General features: G+C 54.2%; 1 protein-coding gene across 1 annotated transcript in view; it reads left to right on the top strand.

The window, feature by feature from the left end:
• tnk1 (tyrosine kinase, non-receptor, 1) overlaps positions 1–22,967 on the top strand; it is a 121,957-nt gene that overhangs the window by 73,598 nt on the left and 25,392 nt on the right. The window contains exons 2-8 of the mRNA XM_072591494.1: positions 10,748–10,997; positions 15,058–15,128; positions 16,919–17,113; positions 18,176–18,328; positions 19,490–19,764; positions 20,981–21,107; positions 22,246–22,392. Of these exons, the coding sequence (XP_072447595.1) occupies positions 10,832–10,997; positions 15,058–15,128; positions 16,919–17,113; positions 18,176–18,328; positions 19,490–19,764; positions 20,981–21,107; positions 22,246–22,392 (1,134 nt within the window). The 5' untranslated portion in view covers positions 10,748–10,831. The remainder of the gene's footprint in view (positions 1–10,747; positions 10,998–15,057; positions 15,129–16,918; positions 17,114–18,175; positions 18,329–19,489; positions 19,765–20,980; positions 21,108–22,245; positions 22,393–22,967) is intronic.

The following is a 22,967-nucleotide window of genomic DNA, read 5'->3' as shown; positions in this document are numbered from 1 at the left end:
TCCCGGTGTGTATTGGGGACTGAGACAGTGTCCCGGTGTGGACTGGAGACTGGGACAGTGTCCCGGTGTGTATTGCAGACTGAGACAGTGTCCCGGTGTGTATTGGGGACTGAGATTGTGTTCCGGTATGTACTGGAGACTGAGACAGTGTCCCGGTGTGTACTGGAGACTGAGACAGTGTCCCGGTGTGTACTGGAGACTGAGACAGTGTCCCGGTGTGTATTGGAGACTGAGACAGTGTCCCGGTGTGTATTGGAGACTGAGACAGTGTCTCGGTGTGTACCGGAGACTGAGACAGTGTCCCGGTGTGTACTGGAAACTGAGACAGTGTCCCGGTGTGTATTGGAGACTGAGACAGTGTCCCGGTGTGTACTGGAGACAGAGACAGTGTCCCGGTATGTACTGGAGACTGAGACAGTGTCCCGGTGTGTATTGGAGACTGAGACAGTGTCCCGGTGTGTACTGGAGACTGAGACAGTGTCCCGGTGTGTACTGGAGACTGAGACAGTGTCCCGGTGTGTACTGGAGACTGAGACAGTGTCTCGGTGTGTACTGGAGACTGAGACAGTGTCCCGGTGTGTATTGGAGACTGAGACAGTATCCCGGTGTGTAATGGACACTGAGTCAGTGTTCCGGTGTGTATTGGAGACTGAGACAGTGTTCTGGTGTGTACTGGAGACTGCGACAGTGTCCCGGTGTGTATTGGGGTCTGAGACAGTGTCCCGGTGTGTATTGGAGTCTGAGACAGTGTCCCGGTGTGTATTGGAGACTTGGACAGTGTCCCGGTGTGTATTGGAGACTGAGACAGTGTCTCGGTGTGTATTGGAGACTGAGACAGTGTCCCGGTGTGTATTGGAGACTGTGACAGTGTCTTGGTGTGTATTGGAGACTGGGACAGTATCCCGGTGTGTATTGGAGACTGAGACAGTGTCCCAGCGTGTATTGGGGACTGAGACAGTGTCCCGGTGTGTATTGGGGACTGAGACAGTGTCCCGGTGTGTACTGGAGACTGGGACAGTGTCCCGGTGTGTATTGGAGACTGAGACAGTGTCCCGGTGTGTATTGGGGACTGAGATTGTGTTCCGGTGTGTATTGGAGACTGAGATTGTGTTCCGGTGTGTACTGGAGACTGAGACAGTGTCCCGGTGTGTATTGGAGACTGAGACAGTGTCCCGGTGTGTATTGGAGACTGAGACAGTGTCCCGGTGTGTATTGGAGACTGAGACAGTGTCCCGGTGTGTATTGGAGACTGAGACAGTGTCCCGGTGTGTATTGGAGACTGAGACAGTGTCCCGGTGTGTATTGGAGACTGAGACAGTGTCCTGGTGTGTACTAGAGACTGAGACAGTGTCCCGGTGTGTACTGGAGACTGAGACAGTGTCCCGGTGTGGACTGGAGACTGAGACAGTGTCCCGGTGTGTATTGGAGTCTGAGACAGTGTCCTGGTGTGTATTGGAGACTTGGACAGTGTCCCGGTGTGTATTGGAGACGGAGACAGTGTCCCGGTGTGTATTGGAGACTGTGACAGTGTCTTGGTGTGTATTGGAGACTTGGACAGTGTCCCGGTGTGTATTGGAGACGGAGACAGTGTCCCGGTGTGTATTGGAGACTGTGACAGTGTCTTGGTGTGTATTGGAGACTGGGACAGTATCCCGGTGTGTATTGGAGACTGAGACAGTGTCCCGGTGTATATTGGAGATTGGGACAGTGTCCCGGTGTGTATTGGAGACTGAGACAGTGTCCCGGAGTGAATTGGAGACTGAGACAGTGTCCCGGTGTGTACTGGAGACTGAGACAGTGTCCCGGTGTGAATTGGAGACTGAGACAGTGTCCCGGTGTGTATTGGAGACTGTGACAGTGTCTTGGTGTGTATTGGAGACTGGGACAGTATCCCGGTGTGTATTGGAGACTGAGACAGTGTCCCAGCGTGTATTGGGGACTGAGACAGTGTCCCGGTGTGTATTGGGGACTGAGACAGTGTCCCGGTGTGTACTGGAGACTGGGACAGTGTCCCGGTGTGTATTGGAGACTGAGACAGTGTCCCGGTGTGTATTGGGGACTGAGATTGTGTTCCGGTGTGTATTGGAGACTGAGATTGTGTTCCGGTGTGTACTGGAGACTGAGACAGTGTCCCGGTGTGTATTGGAGACTGAGACAGTGTCCCGGTGTGTATTGGAGACTGAGACAGTGTCCCGGTGTGTATTGGAGACTGAGACAGTGTCCCGGTGTGTATTGGAGACTGAGACAGTGTCCCGGTGTGTATTGGAGACTGAGACAGTGTCCCGGTGTGTATTGGAGACTGAGACAGTGTCCTGGTGTGTACTAGAGACTGAGACAGTGTCCCGGTGTGTACTGGAGACTGAGACAGTGTCCCGGTGTGGACTGGAGACTGAGACAGTGTCCCGGTGTGTATTGGAGTCTGAGACAGTGTCCTGGTGTGTATTGGAGACTTGGACAGTGTCCCGGTGTGTATTGGAGACGGAGACAGTGTCCCGGTGTGTATTGGAGACTGTGACAGTGTCTTGGTGTGTATTGGAGACTTGGACAGTGTCCCGGTGTGTATTGGAGACGGAGACAGTGTCCCGGTGTGTATTGGAGACTGTGACAGTGTCTTGGTGTGTATTGGAGACTGGGACAGTATCCCGGTGTGTATTGGAGACTGAGACAGTGTCCCGGTGTATATTGGAGATTGGGACAGTGTCCCGGTGTGTATTGGAGACTGAGACAGTGTCCCGGAGTGAATTGGAGACTGAGACAGTGTCCCGGTGTGTACTGGAGACTGAGACAGTGTCCCGGTGTGAATTGGAGACTGAGACAGTGTCCCGGTGTGTACTGGAGACTGAGACAGTGTCCCGGTGTGTACTGGAGACTGAGACAGTGTCCCGGTGTGTACTGGAGACTGAGACAGTGTCCCGGTGTGTATTGGAGACTGAGACAGTGTCCCAGTGTGTATTGGAGACTGAGACAGTGTCCCGGTGTGTACTGGAGACTGAGACAGTGTCCCAGTGTGTACTGGAGTCTGAGACAGTGTCCCGGTGTGTATTGGAGACTGAGACAGTGTTCCGGTGTGTATTAGAGACTGAGACAGTGTCCCGGTGTGAAATGAAGGCTGAGACAGTGTCCCGGTGTGTACTGGAGACTGGGACAGTGTCCCGGTGTGTATTGGAGTCTGAGACAGTGTCCCAGAGTGAATTGGAGACTGAGACAGTGTCCCGGTGTGTACTGGAGACTGAGACAGTGTCCCGGTGTGTACTGGAGACTGAGACAGTGTCCCGGTGTGAATTGGAGACTGAGACAGTGTCCCGGTGTGTATTGGAGACTGAGACAGTGTCCCTGTGTGTACTGGAGACTGAGACAGTGTCCCGGTGTGTAATGGGGACTGAGACAGTGTCCCGGTGTGTATTGGGGACTGAGACAGTGTCCCGGTGTGTACTGGAGACAGAGACAGTGTCCCGGTATGTACTGGAGACTGAGACAGTGTCCCGGTGTGTACTGGAGACTGAGACAGTGTCCCGGTGTGTACTGGAGACTGAGACAGTGTCCCGGTGTGTATTGGAGACTGAGACAGTGTCCCGGTGTGTACTGGAGACTGAGACAGTGTCTCGGTGTGTACTGGAGACTGAGACAGTGTCCCGGTGTGTATTGGAGACTGAGACAGTATCCCGGTGTGTAATGGACACTGAGTCAGTGTTCCGGTGTGTATTGGAGACTGAGAAAGTGTTCTGGTGTGTACTGGAGACTGCGACAGTGTCCCGGTGTGTATTGGGGTCTGAGACAGTGTCCCGGTGTGTATTGGAGTCTGAGACAGTGTCCCGGTGTGTATTGGAGACTTGGACAGTGTCCCGGTGTGTATTGGAGACTGAGACAGTGTCTCGGTGTGTATTGGAGACTGAGACAGTGTCCCGGTGTGTATTGGAGACTGTGACAGTGTCTTGGTGTGTATTGGAGACTGGGACAGTATCCCGGTGTGTATTGGAGACTGAGACAGTGTCCCAGCGTGTATTGGGGACTGAGACAGTGTCCCGGTGTGTATTGGGGACTGAGACAGTGTCCCGGTGTGTACTGGAGACTGGGACAGTGTCCCGGTGTGTATTGGAGACTGAGACAGTGTCCCGGTGTGTATTGGGGACTGAGATTGTGTTCCGGTGTGTACTGGAGACTGAGACAGTGTCCCGGTGTGTACTGGAGACTGAGACAGTGTCCCGGTGTGTATTGGAGACTGAGACAGTGTCCCGGTGTGTATTGGAGACTGAGACAGTGTCCCGGTGTGTATTGGAGACTGAGACAGTGTCCCGGTGTGTATTGGAGACTGAGACAGTGTCCCGGTGTGTATTGGAGACTGAGACAGTGTCCCGGTGTGTATTGGAGACTGAGACAGTGTCCTGGTGTGTACTAGAGACTGAGACAGTGTCCCGGTGTGTACTGGAGACTGAGACAGTGTCCCGGTGTGGACTGGAGACTGAGACAGTGTCCCGGTGTGTATTGGAGTCTGAGACAGTGTCCTGGTGTGTATTGGAGACTGGGACAGTGTCCCGGTGTGTATTGGAGACTGTGACAGTGTCCCGGTGTGTATTGGAGACTGTGACAGTGTCTTGGTGTGTATTGGAGACTTGGACAGTGTCCCGGTGTGTATTGGAGACGGAGACAGTGTCCCGGTGTGTATTGGAGACTGTGACAGTGTCTTGGTGTGTATTGGAGACTGGGACAGTATCCCGGTGTGTATTGGAGACTGAGACAGTGTCCCGGTGTATATTGGAGATTGGGACAGTGTCCCGGTGTGTATTGGAGACTGAGACAGTGTCCCGGAGTGAATTGGAGACTGAGACAGTGTCCCGGTGTGTACTGGAGACTGAGACAGTGTCCCGGTGTGTACTGGAGACTGAGACAGTGTCCCGGTGTGAATTGGAGACTGAGACAGTGTCCCGGTGTGTACTGGAGACTGAGACAGTGTCCCGGTGTGTACTGGAGACTGAGACAGTGTCCCGGTGTGTACTGGAGACTGAGACAGTGTCCCGGTGTGTACTGGAGACTGAGACAGTGTCCCGGTGTGTATTGGAGACTGAGACAGTGTCCCAGTGTGTATTGGAGACTGAGACAGTGTCCCGGTGTGTACTGGAGACTGAGACAGTGTCCCAGTGTGTACTGGAGTCTGAGACAGTGTCCCGGTGTGTATTGGAGACTGAGACAGTGTTCCGGTGTGTATTAGAGACTGAGACAGTGTCCCGGTGTGAAATGAAGGCTGAGACAGTGTCCCGGTGTGTACTGGAGACTGGGACAGTGTCCCGGTGTGTATTGGAGTCTGAGACAGTGTCCCAGAGTGAATTGGAGACTGAGACAGTGTCCCGGTGTGTACTGGAGACTGAGACAGTGTCCCGGTGTGTACTGGAGACTGAGACAGTGTCCCGGTGTGAATTGGAGACTGAGACAGTGTCCCGGTGTGTATTGGAGACTGAGACAGTGTCCCTGTGTGTACTGGAGACTGAGACAGTGTCCCGGTGTGTAATGGGGACTGAGACAGTGTCCCGGTGTGTACTGGAGACTGAGACAGTGTCTCAGTGTGTACTGGAGACTGAGACAATGTCCTGGTGTGTATTGGAGACTGAGACAGTGTCCCGGTGTGTAATGGACACTGAGACAGTGTCCCGGTGTGTATTGGAGACTGCGACAGTGTCCTGGTGTGTACTGGAGACTGCGACAGTGTCCCGGTGTGTACTGGAGACTGAGACAGTGTCCCGGTGTGTATTGGAGACTGAGACAGTGTCCCGGTGTGTACTGGAGACTGAGACAGTGTCCCGGTGTGTATTGGAGACTCGGACAGTGTCCCAGTGTGTATTAGAGACTGAGACAGTGTCCCGGTGTGTATTGGAGACTGAGACAGTGTCCCGGTGTGTATTGGAGACTCGGACAGTGTCCTCGTGTGTATTGGAGACTGAGACAGTGTCCCGGTGTGTATTGGAGACTCGCACAGTGTCCCGGTGTGTACTGGAGACTGAGACAGTGTCCCGGTGTGTACTGGAGACTGAGACAGTGTCCCGGTGTGTACTGGAGACTGAGACAGTGTCCCGGTGTGTACTGGAGACTGAGACAGTGTCCCGGTGTGTACTGGAGACTGAGACAGTGTCCCGGTGTGTATTGGAGACTGAGACAGTGTCCCGGTGTGTACTCGAGACTGAGACAGTGTCCCGGTGTGTATTGGAGACTGAGACAGTGTCTCGGTGTGTACTGGAGACTGAGACAGTGTCCCGGTGTGTATTGGAGATTGGGACAGTGTCCCGGTGTGTATTGGAGACTGAGACAGTGTCTCGGTGTGTACCGGAGACTGAGATAGTGTCCCGGTGTGTACCGGAAACTGAGAAATTGTCCCGGTGTGTATTGGAGACTGAGACAGTGTCCCGGTGTGTACTGGAGACTGAGACAGTGTTCCGGTGTGTACTGGAGACTGAGACAGTGTCCCGGTGTGTATTGGAGACTGAGACAGTATCCCGGTGTGTATTGGAGACTGAGACAGTGTCCCGGTGTGTATTGGAGACTGAGACAGTGTCCCGGTGTGTACTGGAGTCTGCGACAGTGTCCCGGTGTGTACTGGAGACTGAGACAGTGTCCCGGTGTGTACTGGAGACTGAGACAGTGTCCCGGTGTGTATTGGAGACTGAGACAGTGTCCCGGTGTGTATTGGAGACTGAGACAGTGTCCCGGTGTGTATTGGAGACTCGGACAGTGTCCTCGTGTGTATTGGAGACTGAGACAGTGTCCCGGTGTGTATTGGAGACTCGCACAGTGTCCCGGTGTGTATTGGAGATTGGGACAGTGTCCCGGTGTGTATTGGAGACTGAGACAGTGTCCTGGAGTGAATTGGAGACTGAGACAGTGTCCCGGTGTGTACTGGAGACTGAGACAGTGTCCCGGTGTGTACTGGAGACTGAGACAGTGTCCCGGTGTGTACTGGAGACTGAGACAGTGTCCCGGTGTGTACTGGAGACTGAGACAGTGTCCCGGTGTGTACTGGAGACTGAGACAGTGTCCCGGTGTGTACTGGAGACTGAGACAGTGTCCCGGTGTGTACTGGAGACTGAGACAGTGTCCCGGTGTGTACTGGAGACTGAGACAGTGTCCCGGTGTGTACTGGAGACTGAGACAGTGTCCCGGTGTGTACTGGAGACTGAGACAGTGTCCCGGTGTGTACTGGAGACTGAGACAGTGTCCCGGTGTGTATTGGGGACTGAGACAGTGTCCCGGTGTGTATTGGGGACTGAGACAGTGTCCCGGTGTGGACTGTAGACTGGGACAGTGTCCCGGTGTGTATTGCAGACTGAGACAGTGTCCCGGTGTGTATTGGGGACTGAGATTGTGTTCCGGTATGTACTGGAGACTGAGACAGTGTCCCGGTGTGTACTGGAGACTGAGACAGTGTCCCGGTGTGTACTGGAGACTGAGACAGTGTCCCGGTGTGTACTGGAGACTGAGACAGTGTCCCGGTGTGTATTGGAGACTGAGACAGTGTCTCGGTGTGTACCGGAGACTGAGATAGTGTCCCGGTGTGTACCGGAAACTGAGACAGTGTCCCGGTGTGTATTGGAGACTGAGACAGTGTCCCGGTGTGTACTGGAGACTGAGACAGTGTCCCGGTATGTACTGGAGACTGAGACAGTGTCCCGGTGTGTACTGGAGACTGAGAAATTGACCCGGTGTGTATTGTAGACTGAGACACTGTCCCGGTGTGTATTGGAGACTGAGACAGTGTCCCGGTGTGTACTGGAGACTGAGACAGTGTCCCGGTGTGTACTGGAGACTGAGACAGTGTCCCGGTGTGTATTGGAGACAGAGACAGTGTCCCGGTGTATATTGGAGACAGAGACAGTGTCCCGGTGTGTACTGGAGACAGAGACAGTGTCCCAGTATGTACTGGAGACTGAGACAGTGTCCCAGTATGTACTGGAGACTGAGACAGTGTCCCGGTGTGTACTGGAGACTGAGACAGTGTCCCGGTGTGTACTGGAGACTGAGACAGTGTCCCGGTGTGTACTGGAGACTGAGACAGTGTTCCGGTGTGTACTGGAGACTGAGACAGTGTCCCGGTGTGTATTGGAGACTGAGACAGTATCCCGGTGTGTATTGGAGACTGAGACAGTGTCCCGGTGTGTATTGGAGACTGAGACAGTGTCCCGGTGTGTACTGGAGTCTGCGACAGTGTCCCGGTGTGTACTGGAGTCTGCGACAGTGTCCCGGTGTTTACTGGAGACTGAGACAGTGTCCCGGTGTGTACTGGAGACTGAGACAGTGCCCCGGTGTGTACTGGAGACTGAGACAGTATCCCGGTGTGTATTGGAGACTGAGACAGTGTCCCGGTGTGTATTGGAGACTGAGACAGTGTCCCGGTGTGTATTGGAGACTCGGACAGTGTCCTCGTGTGTATTGGAGACTGAGACAGTGTCCCGGTGTGTATTGGAGACTCGCACAGTGTCCCGGTGTGTATTGGAGATTGGGACAGTGTCCCGGTGTGTATTGGAGACTGAGACAGTGTCCTGGAGTGAATTGGAGACTGAGACAGTGTCCCGGTGTGTACTGGAGACTGAGACAGTGTCCCGGTGTGTATTGGAGACTGAGACAGTGTCCCGGTGTGTACTGGAGACTGAGACAGTGTCCCGGTGTGTACTGGAGACTGAGACAGTGTAACGGTGTGTACTGGAGACTGAGACAGTGTCACGGTGTGTACTGGAGACTGAGACAGTGTCCCGGTGTGTACTGGAGACTGAGACAGTGTCCCGGTGTGTACTGGAGACTGAGACAATGTCCCGGTGTGTATTGGGGACTGAGACAGTGTCCCGGTGTGTATTGGGGACTGAGATTGTGTTCCGGTGTGTACTGGAGACTGAGACAGTGTCCCGGTGTGTACTGGAGACTGAGACAGTGTCCCGGTGTGTATTGGAGACTGAGACAGTGTCCCGGTGTGTATTGGAGACTGAGATAGTGTCCCGGTGTGTATTGGAGACTGAGACAGTGTCCCGGTGTGTATTGGAGACTGAGACAGTGTCCCGGTGTGTATTGGGGACTGAGACAGTGTCCCGGTGTGTACTGGAGACTGGGACAGTGTTCCGGTGTGTATTGCAGACTGAGACAGTGTCCCGGTGTGTATTGGGGACTGAGATTGTGTTCCGGTGTGTATTGGAGACTGAGACAGTGTCCCGGTGTGTTCTGGAGACTGAGACAGTGTCCTGGTGTGTATTGGAAACTGAGACAGTGTCCCGGTGTGTATTGGAGACTGAGACAGTGTCCCGGTGGGTATTTAAGACTGAGACAGTGTCCTTGTGTGTACTGGAGACTGAGACAGAGTCCCGGTGTGTACTGGAGACTGAGACAGTGTCCCGGTGTGTACTGGAGACTGAGACAGTGTCCCGGTGTGTATTAGAGACTGAGACACTCTCCTGGTGTGTACTAGAGACTGAGACAGTGTCCCAGTGTGTATTGGAGACTGAGACAGTGTCCCGGTGTGTACTGGAGACTGAGACAGTGTCCCGGTGTGTATTGTAGATGGAGACAGTGTCCCGGTGTGTATTGGAGACTGAGACAGTGTGCCGGTGTGTATTGGAGACTGAGACAGTGTCCCGGTGTGTATTAGAGACTGAGACAGTGTCCCGGTGTGTATTGGAGACTGATACAGTGTCCCGGTGTGTACTGGAGACTGAGGCAGTGTCCCGGTGTGTATTGGATACTGAGACAGTGTCCCGGTATGTACTGGAGACTGAGACAGTGTCCCGGTGTGTATTGGAGACTGAGACAGTGTCCCGGTGTGTATTGGAGACTGAGACAGTGTCCCGGTGTGTATTGGAGACTGAGACAGTGTCCCGGTGTGTATTGGAGACTGAGACAGTGTCCCGGTGTGTATTGGAGACTGAGACAGTGTCCCGGTGTGTATTGGAGACTGAGACAGTGTCCCGGTGTGTATTGGAGACTGAGACAGTGTCCCGGTGTGTATTGGAGACTGAGACAGTGTCCCGGTGTGTATTGGAGACTGAGAGAGTGTCCCGGTGTGTTTTGGAGACTGAGACAGTGTCCCGGTGTGTTTTGGAGACTGAGACAGTGTCCCGGTGTGTTTTGGAGACTGAGACAGTGTCCCGGTGTGTATTGGAGACTGAGACAGTGTCCCGGTGTGTATTGGAGACTTAGACAGTGTCCCGGTGTGTACTGGAGACTGAGACAGTGTCTCGGTGTGTACTGGAGACTGAGACAGTGTCCCGGTGTGTATTGGAGACTGAGACAGTGTCCCGGCGTGTACTGGAGACTGAGACAGTCTCCCGGCGTGTATTGAAGACTGAGACAGTCTCCCAGCGTGTATTTGAGACTGAGACAGTGTCCCGGTGTGTATTGGGGACTGAGACAATGTCCCGGTGTGTATTGGAGACTGAGACAGTGTCCGGGTGTGTATTGGAGACTGAGACAGTGTCCCGGTGTGTATTGGAGACTGAGACAGTGTTCCGGTGTGTATTTGAGACTGAGACAGTGTCCCGGTGTGTACTGGAGACTGAGACAGTGTCCGGGTGTGTATTGGAGACTGAGATAGTGTCTCGTTGTGTAATGAAGCCTGAGGCAGAGTCTTGATCATTTCGGAGGTTTCAAGGGGAATGAGGTGAGACGCGTGAAGAATTTCGGATTAGCCACGGTCCCGTTAGACTATAGACCACGTTTTAGTGGGCCGAACAAGCTGCTCCCGTTATGTTTGTGATTATCTTGATCTGTATCCCACTTGCAGTGATGGTGTTGGGGTGGGTGGAGTAATATCCCACCAGCTGTTCCCACAGCTCGGACATACAGATCCACCCCCTCCCCCACAGGAATGAGCTCCCCGGACGAGGGCACAGAATGGCTCTTGCAGCTCCTGAAGGAGGTCCAGCTTGAACAGTTCTACCTGCAGATCCGCAATGACCTCAATGTCACCCGCCTCTCGCATTTCGACTTCGTGAAGACCACCGACCTGGAGCGGATTGGAATGGGCCGTCCAGGTAAGGAACGCTTCCCGTTCCATCCCAGAGGGAATATAGCTGCTCCTCTTCCATTTCCCCAACCCTCCCAGGCCTCTGGCTTTCTCGAGAGTCGGTCTCCCCTCTCTCAGCAGACAGGCTCTCACAACAGGATCTTAACCGGCTCCCGCCTCCAACGGGATCTCTCCTCCCTTTGTCCCTGGATGGATCGGTGCAGTCCCCCTCTGATCTGTTGTCCCCTGAGCCCTGGGGTTACCTATGGTTTGGAAGAAACATTAACGTCATGACCAAAGTACATCTTAAAGGTCTAGCCACACCCCTCCCATCCCTGCTCTCTCCTCCACCTCCTGATGCTGCCTGGTCTCGGGCCTCCTGCCTGTCTGTTTTGGATTCCAGCATCTGCAGTTCCTTTGTCTTGGACCTCAGTAAGATCCAGCATTCATCCCAGCTCCCCCCCATAACCGGATTGCTATTCTTATTCACTCCGGCTGTCTATCTACTCCCTGTTGCAGATTCCCAGCTTTGCTGTTGAGACTGGAATTCTGTCTGTCGCCTCTTTCTGTCTCCGCAGTGATAGCAGGAGGATAATTCACTGCCTTTCTGCTCCTCCCTGCGTCCCTACCCCAGCACTTTCTTCCCTTCTGTTTTAAAATGGTGACAGGTTGTCCTGCGACTCTGAAAATACACCCAATCCAGAGAATTCCCTACGGTGTGGAAACAGGCCCTTCAGCCCAACAGGTCCACACCGACCCTCCGAAGAGCATCCCACCCAGACCCTGTTACTCTACATTTCCCTCTGACTAATGCACCTAACCTGCACATCCCTGAGCACTATGGGTAATTTAGCACGGCCAATCCACCCTAATCTACACATCCCTGGGCACTATGGGTAATTTAGCACGGCCAATCCACCCTAACCTGCATATCCCTGAGCACTATGGGTAATTTAGCATGGCCAATCCACCCAAACCTACACATTCCTGGGCACTATTGGTAATTTAGCACGGCCAATCCACCCTAATCTACACATCCCTGGGCACTATGGGTAATTTAGCATGGCCAATCCACCCTAATCTGTACATCACTTGGCACTATGGGTAATTCAGCACAGCCAATCCACCCTAACCTGCATATCCCCAGACACTATGGGTAATTTAGCACGGCCAATCCACCCAAACCTCCACATCCCTGGGCACTATGGGTAATTTAGCACGGCCAATCCACCCTAATCTGTACATCACTTGGCACTATGGGTAATTCAGCACAGCCAATCCACCCTAACCTGCATATCCCCAGACACTATGGGTAATTTAGCATGGCCAATCCACCCAAACCTCCACATCCCTGGGCACTATGGGTAATCTATCACAGACAATCCACCCTAATCTGCCCACCGGTCTGTGCCGACCCTAATCCCAGATAAACCAGTGCCCACCTGCCTGATCCTGGCCCATCTCCCTCCAGACCTTTCCCGTTCATGTCCTTATCCAAATGTCTTTTAAACATGATAACTGTACCCTCATCCACCATTGAGTCATAGAGATGTACACATGGAAACAGACCCTTCAGCCCAATGCCTCCATGCCAACCAGATATCCCAACCCAATCTAGTCCCACCTGCCAGCAGCCGGCCCATATCCCCCCAAACCCTTCCTATTCATATACCCATCCAAATGCCTCTTAAATGCTGTAATTGTACCAGCCTCCACCACTTCCTCTGGCAATTCATTCCATACACGTACCACCCTCTGTGTGAAAACGTTGCCCCTTAGGTCTCTTTTATATCTTTCCCCTCTCACCCTAAACCTATGCCCTCTAGTTCTGAACTCCCTGACCCCAGGGAAAAGACTTTGCCTATTTACCCTATCCATGCCCCTCATAATTTTATAAACCTCTATAAGGTCACCCCTCAGCCTCTGACGCTCCAGGGAAAACAGCCCCAGCCTGTTCAGCCTCTCCCTGTAGCTCCAATCCTCAAATCCTGGCAACATTCTTGTAAATCTTTCCTGAACCTTTTTAAGTTTCACAACATCTTTCCAATAGGAAGGAGACCAGAATTCCACGCAATATTCCAACAGTGGCCTAACCAATGTCCTGTACAGCCGCAACATGACCTCCCAACTCCTGTACTCAATACTCTGACCAATAAAGGAAAGCATACCAAACACCTTCTTCACTATCCTATCTACCTGCGATTCCACTTTCAAGGAGCTATGAACCTGCACTCCAAGGTCTCTTTGTTCAGCAACACTCCCTAGGACCTTACCATTAAGTGTATAAGTCCTGCTAAGATTTGCTTTCCCAAAATGCAGCACCTCACATTTATCTGAATTAAACTCCATCTGCCACTTCTCAGCCCATTGGCCCATCTGGTCCAGATCCTGTTGTAGTCTGAGGTAACCCTCTTCGCTGTCCACTATACCACTTCCTCAGCAGGTTCACTCCATACACACTACCCACCCTCTGTGTAAAACATTTGTCCCTCATGTCTTCGCAGGATCATCGAATCCCTACAGTGTGGAAACAGGCCGTTCGGCCCAATGAGTCCACACTGACCCTCCGAAGAGCATCCCACCCAGACCCAACCACCCCCTCCCCCCCCCCGCTGCCCCATCCCTGTAACCCTGTCGTTTTCAAACCTCTTTCCTTTCACCCTACAAAACATGTCTTGAAATCCCCCATCCTATGGAAAAAGACACCGATCATTGATGCTGTCTGTACCACTCATTATTTTGTAAACTTTTACCAGATCGTCTTTCAAATTCCTCCGCTCCAGTGAACGAAAATCCCAGCCTCTCCCAATAGCTCAAAGCTCCTATTCCCGGGAACATCCTGGTCAATCTGTTCTGAGCCCCCTCCAGTTGGATAATATCCTCCCTGTCAGGGGGAAGACCAGAACAGGACATAGTATTCCAGAGGATTCCTTGCCAATGTCCTGTATGACCTCAACAAGGTGTCCCAACCCCTGTACTCCAAGGTCTGAGCAATAGAGACAAGGGTGCTAAAGCCCTTCTTAACCTCTGTGTCTCCATGTGATGCCAACTTTGAAGACTTATATATTCTCGTACACCAAGGTTCTACAACACTACCCAGGGGAGGGCACTTGGCTAGGCTCCATGCAATGGCATCCCTTCAGAAGCCCAGACTAAGTCACTGGGGACACGGGTTCAAATCTCGGCTCGTCCACTTGTGGAATTTAAATTTGATTTGTAAACTCCCACCCACAGTCAGAGTGGTGGTGACCACCCTCGCCATACCATCGCTTATCGGTGAATCACCCCTCGGGTTCCCTCCTGCTCCATTCGGGAGGGGTAGATCTGCCGTCCTTACCCACTCTGGGCCGACACGTGACTCCAGACCCCCTCCCAGCCATAGGCTGACTCCCTCTGAAGGGGCCACGCCCACCAAGTCCAAGGGGCAGTTAGGGACGGGCATCAAATATCAGTCTTACCCAGAGACACCTACATCCCGGGCAAGAATACGGTTGGTCAGAATCACTGTGTGACCATTCCCACTGATTGTCTCTCTCTCTCTCTCTCTGTCTCTCTCTCTGTGTCTCTCTCTCTCTCTCTCTCTGTCTGTCTGTCTCTCTCTCTCTCTCTCTCACTCTGTGTCTCCCCCGCTGTCTCTCTCTCCCTCTCTGTCTCTCTCTCTCTCTGTGTCTCTCTTTCACTCTCTGTCTCTCCCTCTCTGTTTCTCTCTCTCTGTCCCTCTCTCTCTCTGTCTTTCTCTCCCTCTGTCTCTCTCTCCCTCTCTCTCTGTTTATCTCTCCCTCTCTCTCTGTCTCTCTCTCCCTCTCTCTATCTGTCTCTCTCTCCCTCCCTCTCTCTCTATCTCCCCCTCTGTCTCTCTCTCTCTCTCTTCCTGTCTCTGTCTGTCTCTCTGTCTCTCCCTCTCTCTCTGTCTCTCTCTGTCTCCCCTCTGTCTCTCTCTCTGTGTCTCTCTCTGTCTCTGTCTCTCTCTCTCTGTCTCTCTCTCTCTTCCTCTGTCTCTCTCTGTCTCCCTCTCTCTCTCTCTCTCCCTCTCTCACTCTCTCTCTCTCTCTCTGTCTCTCTCTCCCCCTCCCTCTCCCCGGTCCCAGGACATCGCCGTCTCTTCGAGGCTGTTAAAAGGAGGCGTATGGTGGGCCGCCCGAAATCCTGGATGTCCAAGGTAACGCTGGGGTGAGTGGGAAGGAGTCTCCCCCTGAAACCCCTCCCCTCGCTGACCCACCCTCCCTCTGTGTAATGGGCGAGCAGCCCCACGGCCTTCTGGGCCAATGCCAATCTTTGCCTCTCGAGGTGGGAGCATCAAGATGGAGGGTGGGCCTCCCATTGAGGGCAGACATGAGGAGGGATCTTTACCCTCGGGGGGGGGGTGGGCGGAGGTTATTAAATAAAGTCGAGGCTGAGTTAGGTTCTTGGTTGAAAAGAGAGTCCATGTTTGTACGGAGAGGGCCGCAGAACAGGTAGAAAAAATGGGTGGGCAGCTTCGAGGGGCTGAATGGCCTCCTGTGTCAGTCCCTCTTATGACAACGTGGCATTGAGATAGGCCGCAGGTGGCAGGCTGCAGGCTGAGCGGCCTCCTCCCAGTTTGCCAGCCTGCATTGCTGTAGCATTTGTCTCGGAAAAGGCGTTTGGGGAGTGCAGCTACTAGACTGCGTTTAGGGCCTGGGAACTGGTGTTGGGCCTGGGCTTTGGGTTAGGGCCAAGGATCCAGGTTTGGGCCTGGGCTCTGGGTTAGGGCCAAGGATCCAGGTTTGGGGCCTGGGCTCTGGGTTAGGGCCAAGGATCCAGGTTTGGGGCCTGGGCTCTGGGTTAGGGCCAAGGATCCAGGTTTGGGCCTGGGCTCTGGGTTTGTGACTGGGCTCTGGTATTGGACCTGGGATCTGGGTTAGGGCCTGGGCTCTGGGTTAGGGCCTGGGACCTGGTGTTGGGTCTGGGATCTGTGTTTGGGTCTGGGTTCTGGGTTTGGGCCTGGGTTCTGGTGTTGAGCCTGGGCTCTGGATGTTGGGCCTGGGATCTGGGTTTGGGCCTGGGCTCTGGGTTTGGGCCTGGGTTCTGGTGTTGAGCCTGGGCTCTGGCTGTGGACTCTGGGATCTGGGTTTGGGCCTGGGATTGGTGGTGGTGGAATAACTCCACAGAGGCCAGCCCCCCTTTATTTACACATGGAGAGGCCTTGACACTGACCCAGCTCCTTTGAAACTGGCCCCTCAGTGTGAACAGAAGCCCCTGAATCTCCTGTTTCTGTCCATCAGCCAGGGCTCCCTGATTGGACCAGCTAACAGCTCGGAGATCCTCCAGGCTGACTTCGGAATAATCACTACCGGAATGTTCCGGATAGACGGAGAAAGTCCACTACGGGGAAGCTTCCCCCACCCTCGCAATTTATCCCTGACTGGCTCCACCCCACGGTGGGTCTTGCGGTCACCACAGTGTGTTCCTGTCTGTGATATCTTGCTGTACGCATATTGGCTACTATGCTTCTGACCCGCCCACGTTCCAGGGGGTTCCTAAAAGGCTGGGAAGAATTCCGGGACAGGCTACAGGAACGCAGGTCTGAAAGGCCATGGGGCACACAGCAAGATCCCACAGGCAGAAGCTCGCTGTCCTCCCCGATCAGGTGTGTCCCTTGTGTTTGTTGGGGATGGGACGTTTCTGAGCTCTGTTGTGAGGCAGATCAATAAGCTGTTGTTTGTCATTTTTCCCAGTATTCCCTTCTGGGATGCCCCCTTTTTACAGAGATAGCGTTACCATGCTGCCATTTTGTCAGTGATAGCGTTGCCATGCTGCCATTTTGTCCGTGGTGGTGTTGCTATGCTGCCATTTTGTCAGTGATAGCGTTGCCATGCTGCCATTTTGTCAGTGATTGCATTACCATGCTGCCCTTTTGTCCATGGTGGCGTTGCCATGCTGCCATTTTGTCAGTGATAGCGTTGCCATGCTGCCATTTTGTCTTCACAGATGTTCAGTGCACGGAGTGGCGACTATTATGACCAGACCCCTTACACGAGTGGCCCTCCCTCATCGGCCATGGAGCCTGAGGCCGCTCCGAAGAGTCTGATTAATGACAGGGACCTGTTGTTGTGCGAGCGGCTGGGGAACGGATCCTTCGGGGTGGTGAGGCGAGGAGAATGGAGATTACCGAATGGCCACGTTGTGAGTAATCTGGGGAGCGGAGGCCTCAGGCCAGCGTCTGTCAAAGATTCCACGGCCACTCCTGGGAAGGAGGGGGAGGGTGCGTCTGCTCTCCACCCCCACCCCCTCGATCGACACCCTGAGAGAAAGGAGCGGGAGGAGGCCATTCAGCCCCTCGAGTCTGCCTTGCTATACAATAGGATCACGGCCGATCATCCAACTCAGTCCCCCTGTTCCCTGGCCACTCCCTCCATACCCTTTGACCCTTTTAGCCCCAGCTAACTCCTTCTTCAAAATGTTCCAAGTTTCGGCCTCCACCCACAGACCTCCCCACTCTCTGGGGGAAGACATTTCTCCTCAGCTCAAGCCTATCCCGTTTCCTTAGACTGTGACTCCCTGGACCCGCTGGTCACCAGCGATACCCTTCCTGAGTTCCTCCCATCTAATCTTGTTCGAATTTTATAGATTTCTCTGAGATTCCTCCCACCCCGGCCAGTTCTTCTCAATCTCCAGGAAATGTAACCCAAACCGATCCAATCTCTCTTCATCTGTCAGTCCTGCCATTCCCAGGGATCAGTTTGGGAAACCTTCACTGCACTCCCTCCATCACCAGGACACCCTTCCTCAGATAAGGAGACTGTAACAGCACACGGGACTCCAGGAAGGGTCTCTCCAAGGCCACTGTATAATGGCAGCTACAGGCCAGAGTCCAGACTCAAACTAGATCCACAACCAGTACCCAGACCCTAAACCAGAACCCAGACTCGGAACTAGGCCCCATCACTGGATCCCTGTGCCCAAAACCAGTAACCAGGCCTCAACCCCGTCCCCAGGCCTCAAGCCGGAGACCAGGCCCCAAACTAGGCCCAAAACCACTACCCAGACCCTAAACCAGACTCTAAACTAGGCCCCACCACCAGATCCATGTACAATGGTACTCCATCGCTCTGAAGGCCTTCTGCCTTCACCATTCTACTTCCGCTGTGACGGGGAGGGTGTGGTAATGGCTCTGGGGGTGGTGGGGAGGGCGCTGGGGCAGTGCAATGCCATGGGAGCCACAGTCACATTCGCCGTCTGTTCCAGATAAACGTGGCGGTGAAGTGTCTGAGATCGGATATCTCGAGCGAGACGGACGCCATGGCCGACTTCCTGCAGGAGGTGAATGCGATGTACGCCTTCGACCACCCCCACCTCATCCATCTCTACGGCGTCACCCTTACCCACCCCATGAAGATGGTGAGTGCCCGGCCCTGCTTCCGCAACCGCGCTGCGGCGTTTCCTCCCACTAAACCCTCAGTCTCTTGACCCTCCTTGTCCCTTCTCTCCTCCCCCATGTTAAAAGTACAGCATTTGGTCCAGCAGAGGGTCTGGAAGCCAAGGCTTGAGGCCTTGTTTGTGGCCCAAGCTCTAGATTGGCTCTTGAGGCCTATTTTCTAAGCTGTGACCTGTATTCTAACTTGGAGCTTAACTTAGGATTTTGGTACTGTATTGGGGCCTGGCCTCTATGTTGAAGCCTGGATTCTGGATACTGTTTTTGGGTCTGGTGGTGGTGCCTAATTTAGAGTCTGGGTTTTGGGTTTGGGTCAAGGTACTGGTTTTGGGCCTAGTTTAGGGCCTGGGCTCTGGCTTGGAGCCTGGGTACCGGGTTGAGGCCTGGGTACTGGTTTTAGGTGCTGGGGTCTGGTGGTGGGGAGCTCTATTCCTGATGAAGGGCTTTTGTCCGAAACGTCGATTTTCCTGTTCCTCGGATGCTGCCTGACCTGCTGTGCTTTTCCAGCACCACTCTCATCTTGACTCTGGTGGTGGGGCCTAGTTTAGTGTTTGGTTCTGGGTTTGGGTGTGGGTATTAGTTTTGGGCCCAGTTTGGAGCCTGGACTCTAGCTTGCGGCCTGGGCACTGGTTTGGGGCACCGGGATCTGATGGTGAGGCCGGGTTTAGGGTTTGGGTTTGGGTAAGGGTACTGGTTTTGGGCCTAGTTTGGGGCCTGAGCACTGGCTTGGGGCCTAGGTACCCGGTTGGAGCTTGGGCTTTAGCTTGGGGATGGAGTTGGGGGCCAGTTTAGGTCCTGGGCTCTGGCTTGGATCCTGAATACTGGGTTGGGGCCTGTGCTGTGGTTTGGAGCCTGAGTACTGGGTGATGGGATCTTGCTATGTGCAAAATGGCTGCTGCAGTTTCTATGTGACCACAGTGACTTCATCTTTAAAAGTCTCTGGTTGACATTTGAGACATGCACTGCTTGTCAAAGGTGCTCGGAAAGTCAGATTTCCCTCGGGCCCTGCCCTGGTTACTATGACAACGGTGGTCAGTCAGTGTCTGTGTGGTGGGTAATGTGCGGGCTCCCTGGAAACAGTCCCTGGTGATCACCCCCCTCCCCCCGGTCTGTCTCTCTGTCTCTAGGTGACAGAGTTGGCCCCATTTGGCTCTCTCTATGATTACCTGAGGGCGAGACACAGTGCGTTCCCCATCCACCGGCTGTGGCTGTACGCTGTCCAGGTGTGTGAGGGAATGGATTACCTGGAATCCAAGCATTTCATCCACCGGGATCTGGCAGCCCGGAATGTTCTGCTGGCATCCGAGGACGTGGTGAAGATTGCTGACTTCGGTCTGACACGCTCCCTCTCTAGCTCCAACCACTACGTGATGCAGGCTCGTCGCAAAATCCCCTTCGCCTGGTGAGAGCCGAACACACCCAACCTGTGTCTGTGTCTGTGTGTGTGTGAGAGTGTGTGTGAGTGTGTGCGAGAGTGTGCGTGTGTGTGTGAGTGAGTGTGTGTATCTCTATGTGTGTCTGTGTATCTGTGTGTGAGTGAGTGTGTGTATCTCTATGTGTGTGTGTGAGAATGTGTGTGTGTGTGTGTCTGTGTGTGTGTGTGTGTGTCTGTGTGTGTGAGAGTGTGTATGTGTGTGTGTGACTCTGTGTCTATGTGTGTGTGTATCTGTGTGTGAGTGAGTGTGTGTATCTCTATGTGTATGTGTGTGTCTGTGTGTGTGTGTGTGTGAGAATGTGTGTGTGTGTGTCTGTGTGTGTGAGAGTGTGTATGTGTGTGTATGACTCTGTGTCTGTGTGTGTGTGTGTCTGTGTGTGTGAGAGTGTGTATGTGTGTGTATGACTCTGTGTCTATGTGTGTGTGTATCTGTGTGTGAGTGAGTGTGTGTATCTCTATGTGTATGTGTGTGTCTGTGTGAGTGAGTGTGTGTATCTGTGTGTGAATGAGTGTGTGTATCTCTATGTGTATGTGTGTGTCTGTGTGAGTGAGTGTGTGTGTAAACTACTCTCTATTTCGAGACAGACAGAGACAGACAGAAACAGACTGACAGACAGTGACAGAGAGAAAATAGAGACAGACAGACAGAGAGAGACAGAGGGAGATAGAGAGATAGACAGAGAGAGACAGAGACAGAGAGACAGAGAGAGAGAGCAACAGAGAGAGAGAGACGGAGACAAAGGGAGACAGAGAGACACAGAGACAGAGATAGACAGAGGGAGACATAGACAGAGGGTGACAGAAAGAGACAGAGAGTGATACACACAGAGACAGAGAGAGAGAGAGAGAGAGAGTGAGTCAGAGACAGGGGGAACAGAAAGAAAGAAAGAGGGACAGAGAGACGGACGGAGAGGGAGACAGAGACAGAGGGGGACAAACAGAGAGAGATAGAGAGAGAGTGAGACAGAGACAGAGGGGAATAGCAAGAGAGATAAAGAGAGAGGGAGAGAGACAGAGAGAAAGAGAGACAGGAGACAGAGGGAGTGAGTGAGTGAGGGGGAGCTGCTGCTGGTCTAACCCAAGGGGGTCACCAGGCCCTAGATCAGGGATAAGGTTGGGAAGGAGAGTCCTCCCTCCCTGGGAGTGGGTGAACGGACACCGCCACTGTTGTTCCTCTGTACAGGTGTGCTCCGGAGAGCCTCAAATCCGGAACATTCTCCCACGCGTCGGACGTCTGGATGTTCGGGGTGGTGCTGTGGGAACTGTTCTCCTACTGCGAGGAGCCCTGGATGGGCATGTACGGTCGGGAGGTAAGAACAGCACCCTGCTTCCCTCCGTCCCCCAGGCCCCCCCACCCTGCAGGTGAGGTGGGTGGGGGGGGGGGGGAGGAACGACCCGGGCTCTCAGAAAGGGCTAGCACAGCGGCTGATCAGCGTCCCCCTGAACACTGAGACTCCCCCTCCCCAAAACACCATTCAATCAGCGGTTTGTGGGATCATGCTGTGCACGTGTTGGGAGGGTGGGATTCCAGCACCACCCCAGCGCCCAGGACACTGCTGCAGTTACCAACCTGCTCACCAGGGGTCGCAAGGTATTGGAGGGGAGGTCTCTGAGCGCAGAAACAGGCCATTCGGCCCATTGAGTCTGTGCTGGTGAAAAACATCTCACTATTCCCAACCTGTATCCCAGCACTTGACCCTCAGCCTCCAAATACACGGGTAATATCCCAGGAAATCCCTCCAGACCAGGAAATATCCCGGGAAATCCCTCCAGACCGGGCAATATCCCAGAAGTCCCCCCAGACCAGGCAATATCCCAGGAAATCCCTCTAGACCAGGCAATATCCCGGGAAATCCCTCCAGACCGGGCAGTATCCCAGGAAATCTCTGCCCCTCTTCGGCACTCCCATATCCCTGCTACAATGTTGATCCAAGAGTGCAGGCCATTCAGCCACATGGGTCAATGCTGGCCCACTTCGGGGGTGGAGCCAAGCAACTGTTCCACCCAGCGACCCCCCCCCCTCCCCCCCATCACCACACACCACAGCCTGGGGCAACCCCAGAGGGAAGCTTGGAGTCGACTCGGTCGCCATGGGGCCTGGAGTCATGTGTAGGCCCAGGCCTGGTGGAGGAGGGCGACGATGGACCGAGTTAAACGCAGGAGGGACGTTCCCGATGGCCGGCACATTGGGGAAAGGGAGGGGTCCTGACCCGAGAAGGGGGCACGGGGTTAGGCCATTGGAGGGAGGGAGTGGAGGCTGTGGGATTCACTCCCACAGGAGGGGGGCATAAGCCGGGCATCCATTTTAATGGCGCCATGGTGGGTCTTGGGGAGAAAGCGGTAATTGCCCATCACCCCAGAGCCCACAAACACACACACACAACGCCCTGCAGTGGGGGCTGAGGGTACAGTGCAGTGACCTCTCTCTCTCTCTCTTTCTCTGGGCAGATACTGCTACTGATCGACCGGGAGAGGCGGCGACTGGAGCAGCCCCTGGACTGTCCCTCGGCGATGTACTCGGTCGCCCTGCAGTGCTGGGCCGCGGACCCTGAGCAACGGCCCAGCTTCGCCGCCCTGAGACCCCTCCTCAAGGAGGTAAACCCCCCCACCCCCACCCTCACCCGGGAGGGAGATAGGGAGTGAGTGAGGGGATAGGGAGTGACTGAGGGGACAGGGGGTGACTGAGGGGACAGGGGGTGCGTGAGAGGAAAGGGGAGTGAGAGAGGGGACAGGGAGTGAGAGAGTGGTGGGGAGTGAGTGAGAGGAAAGGGGAGTGAGAGAGGGGACAGGGAGTGAGAGAGGGGACAGGGAGTGAGAGAGGGGACAGGGAGTGAGAGAGAAGAAAGGGGAGTGAGTGAGGGAGACGGGGAGTGAGTCAGGGGGACGGAGAGTGAGTCAGGGGGACAGGGAGTGAGTGAGGGTGAAGGGGAGTGAGTGAGGGAGATGGGGAGTGAGTGAGGGGGATAGGGAGTGAGTGAGGGGGACTGGGAGTGATTGAGGGGATAAGGAGTGAGTGAGGGCGAAGGGGAGTGAGTGAGGGGGATGGGGAGTGAGTAAGAGGATGGGGAGTCAGTCAGGGGGATGGGGAATGAGTGAGGGAGACGGGGAGTGAGTGAGGGGGACGGAGAGTGAGTCAAGGGGACGGGGAGTGAGTGAGGGTGAAGGGGAGT

The sequence above is a fragment of the Chiloscyllium punctatum genome, chromosome 21, assembly GCF_047496795.1.
Source record: "Chiloscyllium punctatum isolate Juve2018m chromosome 21, sChiPun1.3, whole genome shotgun sequence".
Lineage (NCBI taxonomy): Eukaryota > Metazoa > Chordata > Chondrichthyes > Orectolobiformes > Hemiscylliidae > Chiloscyllium > Chiloscyllium punctatum.
Note: the sequence above shows the minus strand (reverse complement) of the source record. Positions and strands in the feature narration are given on the sequence as shown.